At 37.5% G+C, this 23,124-nt stretch overlaps 1 protein-coding gene and 2 non-coding genes across 3 annotated transcripts in view; 2 read left to right on the top strand and 1 right to left on the bottom strand.

Annotated features, from left to right (window-relative positions):
- NPSR1 (neuropeptide S receptor 1) overlaps positions 1–23,124 on the top strand; it is a 158,348-nt gene that overhangs the window by 27,553 nt on the left and 107,671 nt on the right. Inside the window, exon 2 of the mRNA XM_072412223.1 lies at positions 16,414–16,555. Within this exon, the coding sequence (XP_072268324.1) occupies positions 16,414–16,555 (142 nt within the window). The remainder of the gene's footprint in view (positions 1–16,413; positions 16,556–23,124) is intronic.
- TRNAS-GCU (transfer RNA serine (anticodon GCU)) lies at positions 4,299–4,380 on the bottom strand. The gene has a single exon. It is a non-coding gene; the product is annotated as a tRNA-Ser (tRNA).
- On the top strand, positions 5,157–5,230 carry TRNAT-AGU (transfer RNA threonine (anticodon AGU)). Its single transcript has one exon. It is a non-coding gene; the product is annotated as a tRNA-Thr (tRNA).

The raw sequence follows: 23,124 nt of genomic DNA, 5'->3' as shown, positions 1-23,124 counted from the left end.
ATTGTGAGAATTTAGAGTACCTAAGATCATAGAAATAAATGCTAGTATAGATTAAGAATAAACTTTTTTTTTTAAATGATAATTTTTGATTAATATTTATGTTTTTCACGCCAGCCCCTTTGCTTAAAGAGAATAAGTAGAATTTGGATTTATGAATATTTCTTTTGAATTAAATTAACAAATTAACAATTACATTGCAAATAAAGCATACTAATATTTTGGGTTTTTTTTTAAAGAATTTTTATTTAGAAAAGACATGGACAATAATATCAAGTTACAGAATTTCAATTAACAATAAAATTTAACTCGTACATGTTCTGGGGTTCTACCTTCCCCTTCTTGCGTCTCGTCATACTGGCCTGGATCAGCTAGAGATCGGCACACCAAAAAGGTACACAGAGGATCAAAGTCGCTATGAAAAACGTTGCTAAAGCCCGGGCTGACACGGAGCTCTTTCAAAACGCGGCCATCTTGAAAGCTGGCCAGACACGCCCCGATATTTTGGGTTTTTTTTAAAACATGGATTGGATCTCCTTTTTCACTTTGTTAGTAGGAATGAAGTTCAGTTTCATGCAATTTGGGTTTGTGGCAAACTTTAGGTGTTTACCATCTAGCCAAGCTCACAGTCTAATGCAAATCTTTGTAATGTACAGTGAGTAGAAAACAATCGCATGTGTTTATAGCCCACATTGGAAATGTTTTAAGGCATCTTAAAAGTTTAAACATAACAAAAAAAAATTGTTAAAATGCAAGCTATTTTATCTACATCAGAATAAAAAAATGAACACATGAAAACAAATAGCAAAAAGAGAATCAATTATTATCAAACAACATGTACTTAAGTCCCACTAAGAATGCTGTTATATAAGTGTATGAAACAGAGGTAAGAGAGACAATCTTGTTATAAAAATGATCCACAGAACAGCACAATAGTGGGAATGATGTTGTCAACATATTTTGCCTAAGAGCCTAGCTTGCATAAAAGCCTTGCTTCTTTAGAAATAAGAACATGGTTTAGACATGAAGCATTGGTAGCTCTATCAATGAGAAACATCAATGGAGCTAGGCACCAACTTTTCTAATCACATTGTGTAGGTGATCACATCATGTAAAGGTGTTGATGGTGATGATGGCTTCTAATGTCCTGCTGCAGAATATTGATTTTATAAAAAAATAAATGATGTTGGGTGTCTTTGAGAAATATATGGAAAGGCTTGTAAATACATTTTGTACTTAACAGTAACAGGAAAGTCAGCAAACAAGGAAAAAGTGTGCCTTTTGAATGTCCACACAAAGAAGTCATTTACAAGTAGATAGCAATCGTATATTGTTAAAAACACATATAGGGCCTGATTTAATAAAGCCCTCCAAGGCAAGACAGGATACACTTCCATCAGTGAAGCTCGGTGATCCGGCAAACCTGGATTTGATTTATTCCATTTGTTAGCGAATATTTTCAATCCTGAACCAGATCTATTCCAGGTTTGCTGGATCTCCCAGCTTCACTGATGAAAGTATATCTTTTCCAGCCATGGAGAACTTTAATAAATCAGGCCCTCCAAGTTTTACTGAACCATATGTTTCCTGTCCAATCCAACACATGTTGGCGCCGTGGAAAGGAAAGAGGAACATACCTGCATATTAGGCGCCCCTGTCTGGTTTTTCAGCCCTATTGAAAAGAGATCTTCTCTGTATGCTCCAAAATATATGATCAAAAGTTAACCCCCACACCCAAGATAGCTTTAGTCATGCTACTTCCTGGGCCCTCTAGCAATTTAAAAAAAAAAACACTATATTGATACATGTTCTCAGCTGCTAAACAGTTCATCCCGCTGTACTGGAAACAGACCTGCTCCTCCCCCTTTTTCTCAATGGGTTGCTTAGGTCAACAAGCTCAAGAGATAAGAGGGACTAAAGCTACGTACACACTTCCAATTATTATCGTCGGAAAACGAACGACGAACGTTCCTGCACGATATATACGAACGATCATATAGCACCGATCCTGCACATAGAGGTAACGACACGATCGTTCGTAGATATTGTACACACAATAGATACGATCGTTTAAGCGATAGAGGAACTATGTGCACGACAGGAAAGTGAACGGACGTTCGTTCATCACGCATGCTCTGAACATGGACGATCAACGAACGACCGTACACACGAACGATGTTCAACGATCGTCGCCCAATCCGATCCGCCGGTCCGGTCGTTCGTTTCCAACAATTTTCCTCGTTCGTCGGCGTCGTTGGTTACTTTTTTACGAACGATTTTTTGCCCAATCGATCGTTCGTCGTTCGATTGGAACGATAAAAATTGGAAGTGTGTACGCACCTTAAGATTCATGGATGATGACAACAATGCAGCATTTACCTCCTGATGGTCAATATGGCTGATGTACTCCTCCCCCTCATTTGTCCACAGACCACATCTTTGATTACATGGTTCTCTTTTGGACTAGCTTCCCAGATATTTTCATCCCCTTTTTGCCCACCCCTAGCTCCCCAACTCCCCTTTTTTATTACTGTTTTATATAATTTGTGTTTATTACTATGATATGTATGACTTTACAATTGCTTGATTTTCATATTGTTGTGTTGGAAGTTACCTGTTGAAATGCAAATAAAAATAGACTTACCCATAATAAATCAGCCCCATAATCTTTTTTGACAAGATTGTTGTTGAAATGTTGTTGCTACCGGTACATGCTGTGGACAAATATTTACAGTTCAAATTAGCCTCTCAAGTTGGTAAATGCATATTTCCATGGTCCATATATTTCCATATTTCCATGTTATAGTGAAGCATTAACTTTATAAGGGAAAACAAAAAAACATTACTTAAAGCTACACGTTAAAATGCTCTATTTTTCATTATAATATAGAATATCAATAAACTTGTGCAGAACACAAGCTGACCAGTTTTTCAGTACAGAAAAATTCATTTATTGTCCATGGATAGTTCGCTGCACGTTTTTCTACAGGAGGGAAAAAAATAATTCTCTCAAGATAGATGAGAATTCTAAACAGGGATTTGAAGGTGTTTACATTCAGTTCATAGTTATATTTTCAAAGTAATATATTATTCGAAAACTTCCTCCAGCAGTACACAATAGGAAGATTTCTAACTAGAAATTTTAGTTCACTTCAAAGGATCTTCAAAATGTAATATAAAAAAATGCACAGAAACAGTTTAACAGAAAGTCTTTGTTTTTTTTATTGTCAACAATGCATTACTTTTAATAGCTGTGAAATGTGCACATAATAAACATGTTGTTAAATTTTCATTTTAAAATACTCTTGTACATGTCACGCAACTGTGATGCTTGCTCATCTATTATAAAAAAAAAAAAAAAATAATTTTAGCTATTTTATATTTCCTAGCTTCTGTTCTGTTTTGATTCCAGCTATAAAGGTTGGAATGTTTTGTTGCATGAAGGGATCACAAACTAAATGATAAAATATTTGATAAACTACACAGCAGTCTTAACGGTTAAAGGCTACCTTTTTTTCCAATATATTTTGCTGAAATTGCTAATTAGCTAAATTAGACAAATTTTAAGAAGGCTTGGATGCTGGAATGCTTGGACGCTGGTTGAGCTTGCTTTCTTTCTTTGACTTTATCTTGAAGTAAAAATCACTTGGTTCAAAGACACCACCACCATTTCACTATCAAAAATAGTGACTTTTATTCATTTGTCTTTTCCATTGTTTTGCAGTTCTAATATTTTTCCTAGCTATAGATCACAAGCTCTGCGTAAATAAAGGAAAAATTGCAATAATAGGTCCCATGGTTTCCCCTAGACTTTGAGCTTTTCCATTACTAAATTATCATATAAAAGACATCCTTGGTGTCCTTCAGACCTTATCATATTTGCAATATTCTTCTGCGAGGATGAATTCCAACTTCACAGGAGGAAGAAAAGCGAAAATCAGCAAAGTAGGTATCCGTTTCTCACTTCTTTTAGCTTTTTGGCCACTTTATTAGCAATAAATCCCGAACAGTGTGACCTTTTAAAGGCTTACTCCGGCGCTGTGGCTTAGTTGGTTAAAGTGCCTGTCTAGTAAACAGATCCTGAGAAAGAAGCTGGTAAGATTTAAATCTTGGAAAATGCGCGGCCATGGCATAGTTTTTTCGAGAAGACTAGCTGCAATAGCAGTGTTTATTACCCAACGCTTTTGGCAACTCTTAGTAAGTTTAATGTTCTATACATTTTCTGTGACACTAGCTGAAAACACAAGGAGCTTTTCCATTCCACGGAGCGTAGAAAATGACAAACTTCTCAGGAAAGGGTTCGATGAGAATGGGATTCGAACCCATGCATGCAGAGCACAATGGATTAGCAGTCCATCGCCTTAACCACTCGGCCAGCTCATCCACAACAGGATGCGTTTTTATGTCTCAGTTGGAACAATGCCACAGTTCTGAGGAAACGAGCGTCATATTTTACTTTTCTTCTATTTGGGGCACATTTTCACATCAGTAGACAGGCATAGAATGCCCCTCCTCTCCAGAAGGCTTGGACGCTGGTTGAGCATGCTTTCTTTCTTTGACTTCATCTTGAAGTAAAAATCACTTGGTTCAAAGGTACCACCACCATTTCATTCATCAATTCTGAAAGCAAGACAGCATCCATGCAGTATAATCAGTGCATGAATCAGGTCTCATTCTTCCAGTTTCCCAAAGGTGGAATCAAGTGTTATCAAAGAAACACATGGTTTAGACCAAGGCACACATAGTAACATTCTCAAATGCCTTTTCAAGTATTGATTAAAAATGTATGACGAGAGAAAGTGTCAAAAACAGTGACTTTTAGTCATTTGTCTTTTCCACTGTTTTGCAGCTCCAATATTTTTCCTAGCTATAGATCACAAGCGCTGCGTAATTAAAGGAAAAATTGCAATAATAGGTCCCATGGTTTCCCCTAGACTTTGAGCTTTTCCACTACTAAATTATCATATAAAAGACATCCTTGGTGTCCTTCAGACCTTGTCGTATTTGCAATATTCTTCTGCGAGGATGAATTCCAACTTCACAGGAGGAAGAAAAGCGAAAATCTGCAAAGTAGGTATCCGTTTCTCACTTCTTTTAGCTTTTCGGCTACTTTATTAGCAATAAATCCCGAACAGTGTGCCCTTTTAAATGCTTACTCCGGTGCTGTGGCTTAGTTGGTTAAAGCGCCTGTCTAGTAAACAGGAGATCCTGAGTTCAACTCTCAGCAGTGCCTTTCTTTGGGTTCATTTTCAGGTGAAAGAAGCTGGTAAGATTTAAATCTTGGAAAATGCGTGGCCATGGCATAGTTTTTTCAAGAAGACTAGCTGCAATAGCAGTGTTTATTACCCAACGCTTTTGGCAATTCTTAGTAAGTTTAATGTTCTATACATTTTCCGTGACACTAGCTGAAAACACAAGGAGCTTTTCCATTCCACAGAGTGTAGAAAATGATGAACTTCTCAGGAAAGGGCTCAATGAGGATGGGATTCGAACCCATGCATGCAGAGCACAATGAATTAGCAGTCCATCATCTTAAACACTCAGCCACCTCATCCACGACTGGAGAAGTTTTTATGTCTCAGTTAGAACAATGCCACAGTTCTGTGGAAACGAGCGTCATATTTTACTTTTCTTCTATTTGGGGCACATTTTCACATCAGCAGACAGGCTAAGAATGCCCCTTCTCTCCCAAAGGCTTGGACTCTGGTTGAGCATGCTTTCTTTCTTTGACTTCATCTTGAAGTAAAAATCTCTTGGTTCAAAGGTACCACCACCATTTTATTCATCAACTCTGAAAGCAAGACAGCATCCATGCAGTTAATTCAGTGCATGAATCAGTTCTCATTCTTCCAGTTTTCCAAGGGTGGAATCAAGTGTTAGCAAAGGAACACATGGTTTATACAAAATCACACATAGTAACATTGTCAAATGCCTTTTCAAGTATTGATTAAAAATTTATGAATATAGAAAGTTTCAAAAAACATTTTGGTCTAATACATTTAGCACCAAAATTTTTTATCTCATAAAATTTCAATTTTTATTAATTTTTTACAAGTAACAAAGAAACAAATATAACAAGAAACAAAAGGGAAAATGGCCAAAAAATACCAAATATAATTTCAGCAATAGTCAGAGGCAAAAACATACAACTCTTGAACATATTACAGTATATCACAAATAACAGACAATAAATAGATTGACAGAAGGTAATTCTTCTGGTTTTGAGGTAGTTAGGAGCAAGAATGTTCCTTCAATAAGCAATACATTTGAACATATGAACAATAATGATACATCATTAACAATTTAACTTTTCAAGACATGGAATTTCAAGGCACATCAGTGAAAGGAGCATATAGAAGAGAGAGAAGGGAAAAAAAGAAAGAAAGAGAGAACAAAGAAGGATGTAGAATATGGGCCTAATTGAAGGAAACTCCTGGTGTTAATCCCAAGAGAATAAAGGACAGAGAAAAATTACTAGGGCCAAATTAGGATTGGTGGTCATATGTTGGAGCATATTGGGAGTGTATAGTAGATAGATATCCCAAGAGCCCAAATTGCCATAAACTTCTCATACTTATCATAGATTCTAGCCGTTAGGTGTTCTGAAAGGTGATCCTCTTTTATTCTAGCATATAGATACATAATGCCCGGGGGCAAAGTGGACTTCCAGTGCCTTGCAATAAAACACCTGGCTGCAGTGAAAATATGACAAGCTAGTTTTCTATGAAATTTAGTGAGATTAGAAATAGGTAGACCCAATAGATGAGTAACTACATGAAGTGGAGTAGGGATTTCCAATATTCCAGAGAGAAGGGTATTAACCTTTGTCTAATAGGACACAATAAGAGGACATGTCCAGAAAATATGGTATATAGTGCCAACTTCTGTGCTGCAGTGCCAACAAAGATTGCTAACATTTAGGAAAATTGCATGTAATTTATTTGGGGGGGATAACATTTAATAATTACTTTATATGCATTTTCTTTATAGATAGTGCAAATTGAGCTCTTATGAGCACTATCCCATATAAGTTCTCATTTAAGCATGTAACTGTTTGATAAATGGCATGCAGGGGTGGATCGTTTGGCATGAAAAACTATCAGAGAGGAGCAGAGTAAAAATGAGTTAAGCAATGATGCAGAAGTTGTTAGGGAAAATTTATCCTTGCATTGCAGCCAGATTCCCCTTGTAAAATGTATAGGGCCTAGTAATGAGCTCTCTGGCGCATCATGGTGGACCAGAATGTAAGTTGACTCAGGTACGTTACCAAATAATATTTAAGAAAATCTGGCAAACCCAAGCTTCCTCTTTCTCGTAGGGAGCATAAGACTGATTTGACTGACCAAATAAAATTAAGGGTCATCGCCTGCAATTATCCAAGAGTGCATCGTGGAATCAGTAATGTAGCAAAATAATATAATAGTTTAAGAAGAATAGACATTTTAATTAAGGCTATACAGCCAAAAAGGACAATAGTAGAGTGCGCCATTTTTGAATAAGTAAGGTGAGTTCCTTAAATAATGCAGGGTAATTAGCAGCATATAAAGTGCCATAAGAAGCAGTAAGTGAAATTCCCAAGTATTTAACTAAATCTGAGCGACAACGGTATGGATATTGCGTTTGAAGTAGCTGTGACAGCCCTGCCTAGTGCCATTTTGAATTGGGATTTTAGGGGAGTTTGTATGTGTTTGTCGTACTTCAGCGGAAGGCGTTGTATAAAGTGCTGTAATAGCCTAAAAAAATAGCCAGTGATTCCTATCCAGCTTAGGGTTTGCATTAGGATAGGCCAACTGAGCTGATCGAAAGCCTTTTCAGCATCAAGGCTCAATAACACCGCACCTTGATCGAGCCTATTTAACACCAGCTTGATGAGCAGTTATGAAGCCGACTTGATCCTTAGGTATAACTCCAGAAAGATATGTCCCTAATCTACTGGTTAAAATTCTGGTAAATATTTTTGAATCGGAATTCAAAAGAGCAATCAGGCAATAGCTAGTGGGGAACTGAGGATCTTTACTAGATTTCGGGAACACCGATATAAAGGAATTTTGCATAGTTTGAGGTATTGTTGCTCCTTCCAAGAAATTATTGAACACCCTAGTTAAGTATGGTAATAAGTTAGTGGCATTCATTTTATAGTAGAGAAATGGGAGGCTGTCTAGTCCCCGGGGCCTTATTTAATGGCAAGGCTTTTATGGTGGCTGTTATTTCTTCTGATGTATTAGACTTATAGTTACATAGTAGGTTAGGTTGAAAAAGGACATAAGTCCATCAAATTAAACCACTAGGAAAAAAAACATATCCCAGACATAGCTGGTTCAGAGGAAGGGAAAAAAAACTCTGGTACAATTTGTTTTAAAAGGGGAAAACCATTCCTTCCTGATTCCGTGAAGCAATCAGCTGTTCCCCGGATCAACAGTATCTGTATCTTTACTTTAAAGCCTTAAAACCCTGTTATAATCTGTGCTACTAGAAAAGCATCCTGCTTTTTCTTATTGTAATATATGGTAGTTGTTGTAACTACTTCCTGAGGGAGCTGATTCCACATTATCACTGACTTACAGTGAAGAATCCCTTCCTTATCTGGAGCTTAAACTTCTTTTCCTCCAGACATCATTAAGCTTTTCAATAGCCAGGCTTTCCAAACCAGAAGCTTTTCTACCAGAAAAGAGCACAGTGCCAGATAGTCTGAATTACGTGATCTAAGGATAGATTGGTCACCTTGTTGCGAGTCATGTACCGTGCTATATAGGGCATTTTTTTTAGTTTAGCGGATTCCGTTGTGCAATGACACCGAAATACCGCTTTATGGGCTTCCCAAAGAAGTCTGTGGCACTGACTGCAAATTTTCCAGAAAGTAGGCATCCGAAGAAGTTTGAAAAGCCACTTTAGTAGGAGGATACTTAAGCAAGAAGTCATTAGGTTTCCAATGACACTTTCTCACCAAGGTTGTACTTACCGGTAGCTTCACTACTAGAACTGTAGGCGCATGATCAGACCATGTAATAGAACATAAATCTGAGAAAAAAGTAGCTCAGAGAGTAGAAACACAAAGAAGTAGTCTATTTTATAGTGTGTACTATGAGGATTGGAATCTGTGGGATGGTAAATATGCCATGCATCTAATAAACCATAGCAGTGAAGGAGATGTCTAAAACCAGCAGAGGACTGTGCAATAGTGTGAGGTCTAGTGGTATCAGATAATGAGAGCCGATCCCATTGGGGCATTTGGCCTAAATTCAAATCACCAGCTATAAACAAGTGACTATGTGATATAGAGGGCTCTAAAAAAAAGTACTGTTTCGAAAAATCTAATTTGTGCCATGTTAGGCGCTTAGATATTGCATAATACAACTTCATTTGCCGCCAGCCCTGTAAAATAATATATCACAATTCTTGTTTTAGTGCCGTGTTTCTAAACAAGGGTTCTGTGGAATCCTAGCATTCTGTCAGAGGTTGCCAGAGGTTCCATGAGCAATAGGCAGTTTATAACTCCCAGGCCAGTTTAACTGATGCCATGTTAGGAGACACATTTTAGGCTGGCAAACCCAGGCTGTGTGCCTCCACAGTGTAGCCAGCCCAGTATTTTATATCTGCCAGTGTCGCTTGTAGCAGCATACCAGTAGAGGAGAGACAGGAAATAGTCGTCTGATCTCTGCTCTGCAGCTTGCAGCATCCCTGTTTCCCTTTAGCTGTGAATGTATTCTTGGCATCCCATGCTCTGAGACTGTGTGCAGTTAAGGGGGTTTGGAGTTATGCTGTAGCCAATGAGCAATTCCTGATTTCAGTCCTGCACTGACATTGACTGCTAGGACTTTATAGCCTTCCTGCTACCAGTCACCAGTCCCTGATGTAGCATTAAACTGAGCTTACCTGCTGCTGGTGTGTGTATTTATTTGACCTACTGTTGCTGGCTCTGCCTGTTTTTGACCCTGCAATTGAATACTGCCTCGACCAACGTCTTGCCCGTGACCCGACTCTACTTTTGTCCTTTCCATTGGTTACCTCGTCTGGTAGAGTATTTACCTGTGTATGACATTTGGCTCAGTATTTTGAATTTGCCTCACAGGGAACCTTCTTTTAATGCATTATCCTCTGCTGGTCCTTTTCTAGCCCTTCCCCAGACACCATCTTTTGGCGCAACTAGCGCAACTAGCCTCCTGAGGCTGAGAAGGGGCTTGACATAGATGTAAAGTATGGCATTATATTGAGGAACTAGTGTCTGGCGAGGAACTAGGGCCGTACCAATGATTTTCCAACTACAAGCATGGAATTCTTCCCACTTGAATGTAATGTAGAAAGCATTCTTGTTACTGACCACCTGACTAATGTATTGTAAATTGTGGATAATCATGGTAGGGGTTTCATAAAGACCTGAAATTATTTTAAGGGGTTCCACCATGTTAAAAAGGTTGTGAAACACTGTCTTAGTGTGACAACACTTCATCTTCACCTCATCTAAATATTGGTAAACTGCAATATGTTACATTTTTGTTTTGATTTAGAAACACTTTAATGAATAATAAAAAGTCATTTTCTTTCATAGCCTATAAAGCTTAAGGCATATAATCCTATTTTTTTTTCTTATTTAAAATGAAAGTTACTGTGGAGGTGACATTACTAGGATGATATACTAAGGTTTAGTACTATGTCTAGAATCCATGTGCTACATGAAAGAAGAAATTATATCTAGAAATATGAAAGAACCAATACTAGACCATATGATAACCAGCTTCCTTGGCTTCTGGCATATCACTCATGGCTTAAAATATTTTTCTGCATTTATTTCTATAAAACTGAGCAATAATTTTACTGCAGGCTTTGCTGCTGGGAGTTGAAAGTGATGGTTTTGGCAGTGCTAGAGATTTAGCAAAAGCTTTAAAGACATGCACATTTTGGTTGTTTTGATGGTAGAATTTTTAGGTAACTGAATAAATAGTTACATGTATCTTATTTATTTTAAAGCAAATTTGCATCTTGTGTATTTTCAAACTTAAGACAAAAAGAGTGTTAACAGGATAGGCTTGTTCAGAAATATTTTGTGTATAAGGATAAGATTAGATTACTGCCAAGCCTAAAATATTTTTTACTTTTGTTGAATATTCAGAAGGAGAAAGATAGAGAGGAGAGTGGGCTTTTGAGGCATTTATAAGATTATGTTGTGTTTTTTGTGTATACAATCAAGGTAGTCCTATTTCCAACATAGTACTCCTAGTCTATGTAAATAATTGAGGCAAAATAATTGAAAAAACTTTAAATTAGCAATACAATAGATATCTATCTTAAGGTTATTAGCCTATCTTGTGTCCCGACGTGTTTCGCCAAGATGGTTTCCTTAGGGGATTATTGAGATCATGATGATGGATACTTCAAAGAATCATAACTAAGCAGTACGCAAAAACAAGCAAAAAAAAAAAAAAAAAAAAAATATATATATATATATATGAATATTGTATAATTAACTAAATAACAAAGGTACTAAGTATATAGATGCTCTGTAGTTAAACATAAATTACTTACATAGTGATATTAAGGTACTTAAAAAACAGAGGTGGACGATACCAAGATGTTATCCGCATTGCAGTACCCCTAGTTCCCTTTAAGGAGGTAAAAAAATGGGTAGAAATAGATTAGGTAAATGGTAAGGTATGGTAAAGTAAAATGGTTGTCAATAGTGTTGAGCGAACCCGAACTTTAAACTGAAGTTCGGCCAAACCCGAACTTCCAGGTGTTCGCTCATCCCTACCCACTAACCCTTAATATTAGTGTTGAGTGAATCCGAATTGTAAAGTTCGGGTCTGTACTAAACTTTACGATTTTGGGTACCCGGAATGAACCCGAACTTTGAGCCGAAGTTTGCCCGAACCCGGCGAACCCAAACTTCCAGGTGTCCGCTCATCCCTGGTTGTCAAGGACTACCCCAAATTTGACAAACAAAGTAAGATAGAACCAAATGTTCATATAATATAGGTACTTACTTGAAATGTTTTTGATCAGTAAATAAAGATTTTGAAAACTTGTACTTTGTGTGTTAGAGTTTAGATCCTGTATTGAAAGGGAGTGATGCTGTAATGTAAAGGGGGTCAATTAGCTTATAGCTAGGAGTTATTGAACTAAATAATGAATATAATAAGGTTTGTAGGAAGACATGTACCTACAAAAAGGATATGTTTTGAAAATAGCATCAGGTCTGATAAAAAATTAGGAGTTTATTGGTATTTGTTAATCCTGATATCTAGAAACAATAATTAATTAGATAGTAATATGATACGATTTTTTAGGTGGATGTAGGGGGGTATTTATTGGAACAATATAAAAAAAAACACGTTATTGTGATTGGGTAGGAATTCTGTTCTTTACTATATTATATTATTAGGTAATAAATCTCTGGAGTATTAGCTTAGGATGCCTAAAAAACAAATGAATCATGTTTCCTTTGTAGTACTGTCATAGTGGGCAAATGAAAAAGGGAAGCAATAAAAAGAGGGAAGTGAAATGTGATACTAACTTTTAGAGTAATTGTGCAGTGGATAGGTCTAAGAAAGGGTGTTTCTCCTCTGTTCAGGAGGACATCTGAACAATTAGGTACAGAATAAAATCAATATTCAGTAATAGGAGAGGTACTCAAGGTTTCCTTACTGAGTCATTGATGGTTAGTGGGATAGTATAGGACGGGAGGTCAGCACCCAGTCTCAAGGAGGAGGGAGACAAGAGTTCATCACAATCTAGGTCCGTGGGAAATCCCACATGATTACGTGATCTTGCGGGATTTAGGTTAGGAAATCGTTAGTAAACTTCACCTTCTTGTGAGATCACACTACTCCATGTGAACTCACGAGATTAGGAAGTAGGAACCAGGTTGTACTCGCATAGTCTCGCGAGATTTGTGTCTAAAGGTTGTATTTATGCTACCAGGTGCGTGAGATCAATATGTGAACATGGTTATTATGTTTAGTGTGGAGTAATAAATAAAAGTGATACAGTTGGCACCGCCTTCACCTGCTTGGGTAAAAACCCATATGAGTTTGCAGGTCCTGAAGCCGGAGGCAGGTATAGAACTGCTCCGGGTTCAAATGAGGGAGAGGAAGAGTGAGAGTTAGGTGAGGCAAACCTAAAGATGGGGACCCCTAACTCTATTTTTTACACCCGTGTATTGGTGGATATATGGGTGTCCTGGTCCCTCGTAAGGCGGCTTATATAGATTAAGTGTAAAGGCGTATTGAACCAAATAAATAGTTAAGTCTATATAGGTATGAAATCTGGATAATTCCTTGGAACTTTCATAGAATACAAATAGTTTGAATAAACAGTCAATAATTACTAAGTGAAAACTTATAATACAATAATTTGAGGCACAGAAATGTGCTCATAATATCCTATATCTAACATAAACAACTAATTCTTTGTATAACGATATGATAATCTTAATACTAATAGACAGGTACACATCAAGGTACTTGCATCACATCCAAAGATACTATGGAGTTTGAGAATACCAGAAATTTCTGATATTTGGCAAATGTATTTGATTATGAAGGACCAATAGAAATAGACAAATATTTTGAGAAAGGCAGAGGGAAAGTAATTACAGATTAATGGTAGTAGGTAAAGAGATTTATAAGAATGGTTTAAAAGTAAACATATTGTTTAAGCCAGGTGGGCATGTTGTAGTCAGGTGGAAAATCCACGGAGTTTCCAATTGTAATAATTTGTTATCAATTTCCCCCCCCCTAGGGTTTTAGGGGATATGTTCAAGTGCACTGAAGGAGATTACGCTAAATATGCTCATATGTACGCTTCGGCAAGGTTCTTTTCGTTTTCCCGATAAAAAAACTACCATATTTGTATTAAACGAAGTATAGGACTCCGTTGGTCGAGCAGTCTACTCTATGCCTAATTTTATGTATGGTATTGTTTGGTAGTATTGTTACTGAACTATCAGATTTCCAGTTGCATTGTGGGCAATGCCCACATTTATAGGTACCAGGTATACTGTCATCTGTCTGGAAGTGCTTGTTTGTCCGATGCTTGATGTGCAATATTGATACATAAAATGCAATAAAAGATACATACTAAAATTTGGCATTTACATGTTGGTGTAGAAATCTTATCTGGACTTTTCTCTGGATCCTACAATAGTTTTACTCCAGTAAATGATTACAGAACATATTTGTGATTAATTGTGCCCCTAAAATATAATTACTCTAGAGTTTTAAAATAACCAGCTTGATAATGAATGTATTTTTTAGCTAACTACAGGTAAAGGTTTAACAGACAGTGGGAAAAAAAATATATTTTTGCATATTAAGATAACCTGCTAGAATGAAATGCTTTTGTAACCATATCATTTGTTTGTATGTGTTTTATGTTATTGCAGTAAAAATGTATGTAACATGTATCAGAGGGAAATTGGCAATTTAGGTGCTCGGTTGGAGAGTGGTAAGATAATCTGTTGAATCCCAGAACATGGTCCAGTAGAACCATCTCTGATTGGTTACTTCCTCAATGCATCTTATGGAGGCAGTCAGTTCTTCCTTTACATATATCTCATTAAAATTGTCAACCACTCTGCAATGCTAGGGATCTCAGTTTGTCACCACATTGCTGGTATACAAGCTCTTGCTATGTTCATGAATTTTATTAGAAGATTTTTATGGTAGATTTTCCCTGGGATAGTAGTGTAATGCAGGAGGAAGAATCCCACCTCAAAGGGGATTTGATAATCAGTAAACTTTGAGAGGAGCCTGTGTACCCTCTCCCAAAATGGAGGAACCCTCGGACACTCTCAGAAAACATGTCTCAATCATTGGATGTTCGCAAACCAAAGCAGGTATAGGGACCCTTCTATTTTTTATTGAATAAACCTAAATATCAATTCATTTCCAGGTTTTGGAAGTAAGTACTGTTTATAAATTTTTTTAAGTTCATGAAAGAATTTTTTGTTAAACCTAAAACGCTCAGGTATCTATCAATTTTCACAAATATGTCTCAGTATCAGGCAAAAGCTGTGAAACTTTCAGGCAGCACTAAAGCTTTCTCCACCTCTTTCCACCTATTATACATTTCTATTGCTATTAAAATTGGAATTTATATTATTATGTCAATAGTAATATGAAGGTGGTGGGGATAAGAAGGCAAAATTTGAAACTACCCAAAAGAGGTAGCGCTTTTTCTACTGGAGCAGACTAAGTTGCTGCTGTAGTTGAAGGCTTTTATATATGTGAAGGTACCTCTGGATGCCAAAAGTTATGATTACCTTAGTACCAGAATTTTTATTAGGAAGGCAGAACACCTAAGGTATATTCTTCACTTTAAATTCAATATGTGTTACCGTCTGTTCTGCAGATGTTCATGATGCAACTGAGTTGTCTACATTTTTGCACCTAATGTTAATAATTTGTTTGGGCTCTTTTTAATTTCCAGTCAATCCAATCAATATGTTTAGATGATCTCATGCTCCTTTTCTGTTGATTTTTCTCTGAGATCAAGTTGTTTTAAACCATGCAGGGAGTTGCCTGAGCACAGACCTTATTGGATATCAGTTCCCAGTATCCTGCACCCATGATCCTTTTTCCAGTTCTGAAACCTGTGACATCTGCCTCTTTCTCAATCATCCTTGTTATTTATTTACCTGACCTTGTGTCTGTTTGACTAAGACCTTCCCTATAAACTTTGTACTAAATTTAATTTCTGCCTGCCAGTAAAAGACAAGACCAAGGGCTTCAACCTGGGAGCCATCTGCAGCATCTTCTTTTCAGAGGTCCTCTGGGGAACACTGGCTGCTCAGTAGACTCTGTGCCTCTGCTCTTTTTAGGACCTGCGTTTATCAAGCGACATAATAGATTCACCACCTCTATGACATCAGGGTCTCCTTTACACGTGTTGTATATTGTGATGTTTTACAGCACACATGTTAATGTATGATAAGTTATTCATTGATGTGTTTGAATTATTGTTATGTGTCCGAGGTAATGTTCAATAAAAATTCCAAGAAAGCACAAAACACCCAATACTGGAGATGTCTCCACAACAGACTAATGGTTATCATTTGAGAATGAATTAGACATTAATATGTTAGCTATATATATCAAGCAACTTATAAATTAACTTGCATTTTAAGGGCTTTATCTGATATTCCCTTTCCATGGTGAGAATCAATTACTGCCATTGAAACACATGGACCTGCAATTTCCACCAGGGAATGTCAGATTTACACATAGAGTCCTATGTGTAGTATTAAAAACTGTGTGTACTGTGTACACGGTGTGCTTTAAAACAAGAGCATTTTTTTAACTTAATGCTCCTTGCAAAGTCTACATGTGATGTAAATATTTTTGTAAAGCTTTTGTTTAATAAGTTCCTAGCTGGTAATGTTTAATCAAGTAATGCTATTTTTCATCGTTTTGTTTTCTTTAGACAGAACAGTTAATTACTCTTTGGATTCTATTTGTCATCATCATAATTGGAAATTCTGTGGTTTTGTACTTAACATGGAAGGACCGGGTTCGGAAGAGGAAATCAAGAATGACATTTTTTGTTATACAGCTTGCTATTACAGGTACAAAATTACATACCTTAACAAATCACATTTCTATGCAGTAATTTATTTTTGGTATGTATATCACTTAATGTGACTTTTAATTTTACTACCACTTACAAAAATCCTCATGTCAGTCTGCCTCTCTATTGATGGGAGAATATACAGGAAGCAGCACAAGGCATGGAGGAACAGAGACCTACTGGCACACTCCTGATGTCTGATAGTTTTAACAACTACAAGCTAATAAGAGCTAATAGAAGCACATACTGCTGTTAAATAAAACAAAGAAGCCATTCAGTGGTATCCCTTACTAATTACATTAACAAAGTGTTTCTCAACCAGGGCTCCTCCAGGGGTTGCTAGGGGTTCCTTGAGTAATTTGGGTCTCCTAGATAAGTTTAGCTGACACCAATGATCATTTTGGCTACCTTTTGGGGTGATATGCTTCCTACTGGCCTGCAATGTAAGAAACACTTTTCCCACTGACCACTACAGTGATGTACCACGAGCTGTGAATATAGAAATTAAAGCAGGGGTTCCCCGAGGACCTCAAAGCTAATTCAAGGATTCCCTCATCTCAGAAAGGTGCATGAAAAGCTGCATTAGCACAAAGTAGAGTAAGGGAAAGCACATAGCCTATACATTTGCATTCCATGTCGATGCAAACATTACAATACATCTTCTAATTTCTAGTTTTTGTGTTTTGTCTGTATGAGAATGTTTTCCCATCTCAATTCACACACAATGAATACACCAACAACTTTCTAATCGCTCAATTTGAATAGTCTATAAATAGACTCTTAAGTGTCTTAAAGTGTATCAAAGAACAACATCTATATTAATTTTATGGTTTTACTTCAAGTATAGGGAGTTGACAGAATCATTTTCCATCCAGCTACTTAGCATTTGCTCAACACACAATCAAGTTCAGGCAAATTTACTGTTTTTTTTTTTTACTTCTCCATCCCTGGCATATGTATTTCTCTTCATACCATAATAAGGCTCCCATTGTTATGTTTTCATGTACCTGTTTGTTATTTAGCAAGGACATTTAATTAGGGGAGTGGGAATGGGAGATATTGCTCGAAGCCATCAGTAATGTCCTATCTAACCTGACCTAGAATAAATAAACATACACTTCATGCTACAATAAATACCCATTGCAGAAGCCACCCAGCACTGTTAAACCAATCTTGAAAGCAAAACCCGATTACAATATCAAATGTTCCCCACTATCCACACTAAAAGAAATCCACAGTGAGGGAATATCCTCTAAGATTAGAGAAAAGGATACTCTCAGTCAAACTCAAACTCAATTTAACACAGGAAATCCCAAAGATATACATTTTTAGAGCTATCTGCATCAATATAAAGTCAGTGGTGGTTGGAATGTTCTAGTCAAAGTTTAATTTGTCTAAGGTTTGAGTTATTATGACCACAGATCAGAACTCCAAATTTGTGCAATTCAAGCTCAAATTCCAAGTTTAGATTTCTCATATGCCCTCACTCAGGATCATCCAGTGACAGTGTCAGGAACTCCACAGGCAGGTAGTGTGGGATTGCCCAAGGCCAGAGTCTAAGCAACATCAGGTCTTCACCAGCGCCCCCGGGCTCTTTGCTTCTGAATGCTACCAGGTCAAGACCCTCAGGGTTACCCTACCTGAGGAGGAAGGCTGGAGCGGCCTTGGTGTGGAGACAGGCGGCAGGCGAATACAGTATGGGGCCAAGCGAGGGTAAGGGCAGGCTGCAGACAGAAGCGGTTAGAGTCCAAGCACAGTTAAAAGCAGACGGCAGACAGATGTGGTCAGATTCCAGGCACAGGTCAGGGCTGGCAGCAGACAGACATGGTCAGTAGAGATGATCGAGTGAGAATATTAAATTCGATCTCGTGGCGACTCGGGCCTTTCTTGCTTACCAAAAATGATAATTAACCTCTAGTGCCCCGGGGACCGTAGTGGAACTACAGAGTTCATTTGCAGTTCCGTTCCCATGGTCACGTGACCCTGGGAACTTTCCTGTTTTAATTTCTTCTTCTGATAGTTTCGCAAAATCGGTTCATGGAAACCTCGTAGAACCATTGGAAGTTGGAGGAAATTTATGCGAGAATGCCAGAGCCATTTCCACTCATCCCTAATAGTCAGATTCCACATCTCAGGTCATAAATCACAAGGAAACAGTGCAGGGTATCAAGGTAGCTGGTGCAAAGTCACAGCACCAGCCACCAATACTTCTGAGGCAAAAATAGCCTCTGTTCTTTTAAGGAGCTCCTCCTCCCTGGGCTATGTCATTGTGAGCAAGACAGGAGGCAGAGAGTGAGTGCTGTACCTGGCAGCTTGACAGGGCACACAGGAACAGGATGCAGCAGGATGCTTTAGCATGGACCGCTGTGAGAACTGACAGGTATTGTGGCAGACAGGCCGGCATATTGGCGAAGGAAGGCATATCAGTGAAGCACTCTTTAAAAGATGATGCACAGTTAGCCAAGACGTTGTCTGCTACTGCAAGTCAGAGGCAGAGCTAATGTAGTAAAAAATAGTATTAAAAATTAAAACAGTAAGGGCTTACTGCTATTTTATTAGATAAAAATGTAGTAAAAAATAGTATTAAAAATTAAAACAGTAAGGGCTTACTGCTATTTTATTAGAGAAAATTTACCTAAAGCCGTAAAGAAAACTAAAAACGAAAAAAAAATCACACTTACCTTCAATCCTGCTGATCAGTCTATTTATCGGGAGGTCGTCCCAGTATCAGTCTTTGGCCTGGCACAGAGAAAGTGCCCGGAGCCACCATCTTGTTCTCTCTTCTTCCATGTTCATCTTCCTACCTGATCTCACACTGTGCAAGTGTGAGAAATGGCGCATGTGTGAGAAATAGTGTTTTCACTATTGATGAAAGGGCCCAGGAGCAGCCAGAAGCCTCCCGGGATGTGTGACATAGGTATCCTGGGGGACTTTAAAAAAAAAAAAAAGGTGTTGCACTTAAAAAAAACACTAACAAACTAAGTTTTTACTTCAAATAAAAGGGTTGTCTACCCTTTTATGTAAAGAAAAAGTTTTGAGTTCAGGTACGCTTTAAGGGAAAATGATTTCTTTTGAGAAATGCATTTTGGGAAAGTGTTTGGGAACAGTGTGACTGTTAAGCAAGTGTAACCACACATAATATTTCTAGTTCTACAGTTGCTAATAAAATCAAACTAGTTTTATGCAACAGCAGTTGATTTCCAGTTATACAGAATATAATAGGTATATACAATTTGCACACAAGTGCTTAACAATTTGGCTGCCGCCTTACATTGCGAGTGTAAACTTGTTGTCTCATATAGGCCTTTACAAGTTACACAATACTAGTGGGTCCTCAACCTAAACTAAACCTCTTAGTTCTAAATCCAGAATTTATTAACTATGGGTGACAGAAAGAATGGCACCAGCACCAACACCACTCTTGAGAGCATCACCTGTGGTAGAAAAAAGGTTCAGTTATGAATGTCTTCAAAACGTATTCTTTCCAACCAAGTTTATTTCCTTGTGGACTGAATGGCTTGAATATTATCTTAGTCACAGAAGGAAGTTTAAAACAGTGAATGTTATATATTACCCTGGAGCCAGGGTACCTCTCAAAACTCAACACAATTCCCTCTGAGAGCATAGGTTCTTATTCTCTTAGCATAATCTCTTAGTCTCTTAGTGTTTTTTTTATCCCTTTTCTCTAGGAAATGGAAATGCGTAGTTTGTGTGAATCACAAGTCGATTAGGGCAAAAGGACAGATTTAGGGAGGTGAAGAGCATTAATTCAGTTTGTTGTTCATTGCCTTGGTTTGACTGCACCTGGTGGTGGCACTTGTGGCCTTGCAGACAGAATGGCCTCCGTTTCCACCTAATCATTTATGACATGCTTACCCACTGAAAATCAACATAACCTTCGCTGAACCACCTGTACAATAGTGATGCTTTTCTTCCCCTACAGCTTCTATTCTCTGTCTTCTGCAGGTGTGTGGATGCTTAGTCAACTTGGGTAAGAAGGGGGGGGGGGGGGGGGGGGGGGGGTTCTGGTGCTGTACCATGTCTTTCTCTTCTTCCATAGCTAAAGTCAAAGCTCTAGATCAGCAGCAGGAGCTGCAGATGGTGTAGCTCTTTTGGTTTAAGAAAAGGCAGTGGGTAGGTGGTGGAAACTGCTGTGGATCCTAGGACAGGCCTGGGTTATTGCCACCCAAATCTGTGTTTAGTCATGCAGCCTGACAAAAGACAAAATGGCTAAATATTTTTTGCCTATAGGAAGGTGCGTAACTGTCAAGGCCATGAACTATATACAAAATTTGTTCAGACCAATACTAAGCCCTGTAAGCAAGACCAAAACTTGAAAACTCTTTTTTTTTTAAATTTCAATAAAGAGGGTTTACTGAAATATTGGGATTTTACATTTCTTTTTATTTTTACATTAATTATTTATAATGATCTATTATATTTATATTTTAAAAAAGACTCATCTTTTTGGGTCAGATTTAATAAAACTCTCCAAGACTAGAGAAGATAATCATGGAAGAACCCTGGTGATCCAACAAACTATGAATGTATTTCTTACAAACCATGGGTTAATTATTTTGGCAAATGTCTTAGACCAAGTCCATTCCAAATATCCTGGATTGCCCAGGTTCTCCCATGATAGTTTATCTTTTCTAGTTTTAGAGAGCTTTAATAACTCAGACCTATTGTATACTTTGTTACTTATTTTCAACCTTGTTTGGAGTGTCTTCCCAGCTCTTGGATGGCCACATGAGATAAAAATGCACAGAAACTGAACAATCCGCAAAATACCCAATAGTATTTAATTTGTACAGACTTTTACCCATATATATTTACTCTGATATGCATGCAAGGCTTCAACAAGGATAAAGGTTACAAGGATAAAAAAACAACACATGTATACAAAACAATAGAACAGTAGAACAAGGAATCTCAGGTGTTGAAATTGCTGCATCTGTGATTCCATCTTCATAGGTGACATTTTTCCCACCCTTTAGATGAAAACATCTACAAGATACAGGTACAAGAAATATGTTGTTGAACTTTGTATTCACCGGTGTGTTTAATAGGATTTCCCAACGGAAAACCAAGGGGCAGTGACCTAACTCCAGCTAGAAGATAAATGTCCTATTGCTTACTAGGAGCAGTATCCCATCTCTAGTATCTGGAGCCAAAATGAAGACCTGTCAGGCATTTTGACTTTGCACTTTGGGGTTTCTTTTGCTACCTGCCAGTGTATAAAAAAGACAATTGAATCTATGCCACTGGCTTCTGCCATTATTAGCAAAGTCCCAGAACAAAGCATTGTCACAAAAGTTCCTAAAGGTTTACAGGGAACCTGTGGTAACATGTGCCACCCCCTCACCCTAATGAGTAATGAGTAAAGTGTTACAGAGCATATTGTATACCATTCCAAAACGAGCATATTGTATACCATTCCAAAAAGAGCTACAGTAAGCCAGAAGTAATGGCACCCAAAAATAATGTATTAAAATAAACCACAACACACCCACCCACAAAAACAAATACAACTGTTTATGACCACAGAAGTAAATTCAGCATCAGTTATATCATATCAGTAAATCTCATCCATCACAATGTGTGCTGATCACCCAAGTTAACTCTCCAACTTATGTTGCAGGTTTGTTTAAATTTCTAAAATGATTAATGACTGATTTATTGTATGAATGTAGCCAACAATTATCACTATACTTTAAAATACAGTATGTTTTCCAAGTTAAGGGTGAAATTGAAACCAATATTCAGAAAAATTGCACCATTCACAAAACAACTTCATGAAAATTGCCTGGTTATCACTTCTCCCCGGTTAAAATTGGTAAAACCCAAACTTTGTGATACAAGGCATGTTACAAATCACTGATTGGACATACAAAAAATAGTAGAGACGTCACAAAAAAACAATATTTACAATTTGAAAAACAAAATGCCAACAGGTCCATGAACTCAAGGGGGAAATTGTAATACAGGTATACAAACCATATAGAGGATAATATCAATCACAAATACCAAACCCTTTTAAGCCAAAAAGCATATTGTTTACACCAAGGTTAACACTGCCTATTCTTTTCTACTTTTTGTCTGGTTTTTTACTTTATTTCTGTCTCCTTTAACTTTAACCACTTTTTGGTTTAGTTATTGACATGTTTGTCAGTGTGGGTATCGTCATTTTTGCCTAATAAAGAAGGACTGTGAGGTTTAGCAATATCTCTTTGTGTTATTTGAATATTAAATGTGCTTTTTGGAGCAACATGATGGGTTAGTATTTAAACTGGGACAAAGAAAGATGTTGCAGGTTTCACATGACAGTCAGTCCCTGAAATAAAGATATACCTTACCTATGCTGTTTTCATCTTTCCCAACTGCCATGATTTCCAGGCATCTTTACAAAGTTGATTACACCCTGTTAAGTCCATGTACAGCATCATCATCCCTACATTTAGGCGTGCCTTTTTTTTGGTACATCTCTGCCTACATTGCCCCTGATTCATCAATGAAATCCGCGCTCGCTGGAAGCGCGAACGTACGCGCGGCCATCGATCGCGGATT

Source organism: Pyxicephalus adspersus, chromosome 5, assembly GCF_032062135.1.
Source record: "Pyxicephalus adspersus chromosome 5, UCB_Pads_2.0, whole genome shotgun sequence".
Taxonomy (NCBI): domain Eukaryota; kingdom Metazoa; phylum Chordata; class Amphibia; order Anura; family Pyxicephalidae; genus Pyxicephalus; species Pyxicephalus adspersus.
This window is presented reverse-complemented; position numbering and strand designations above follow the sequence as displayed.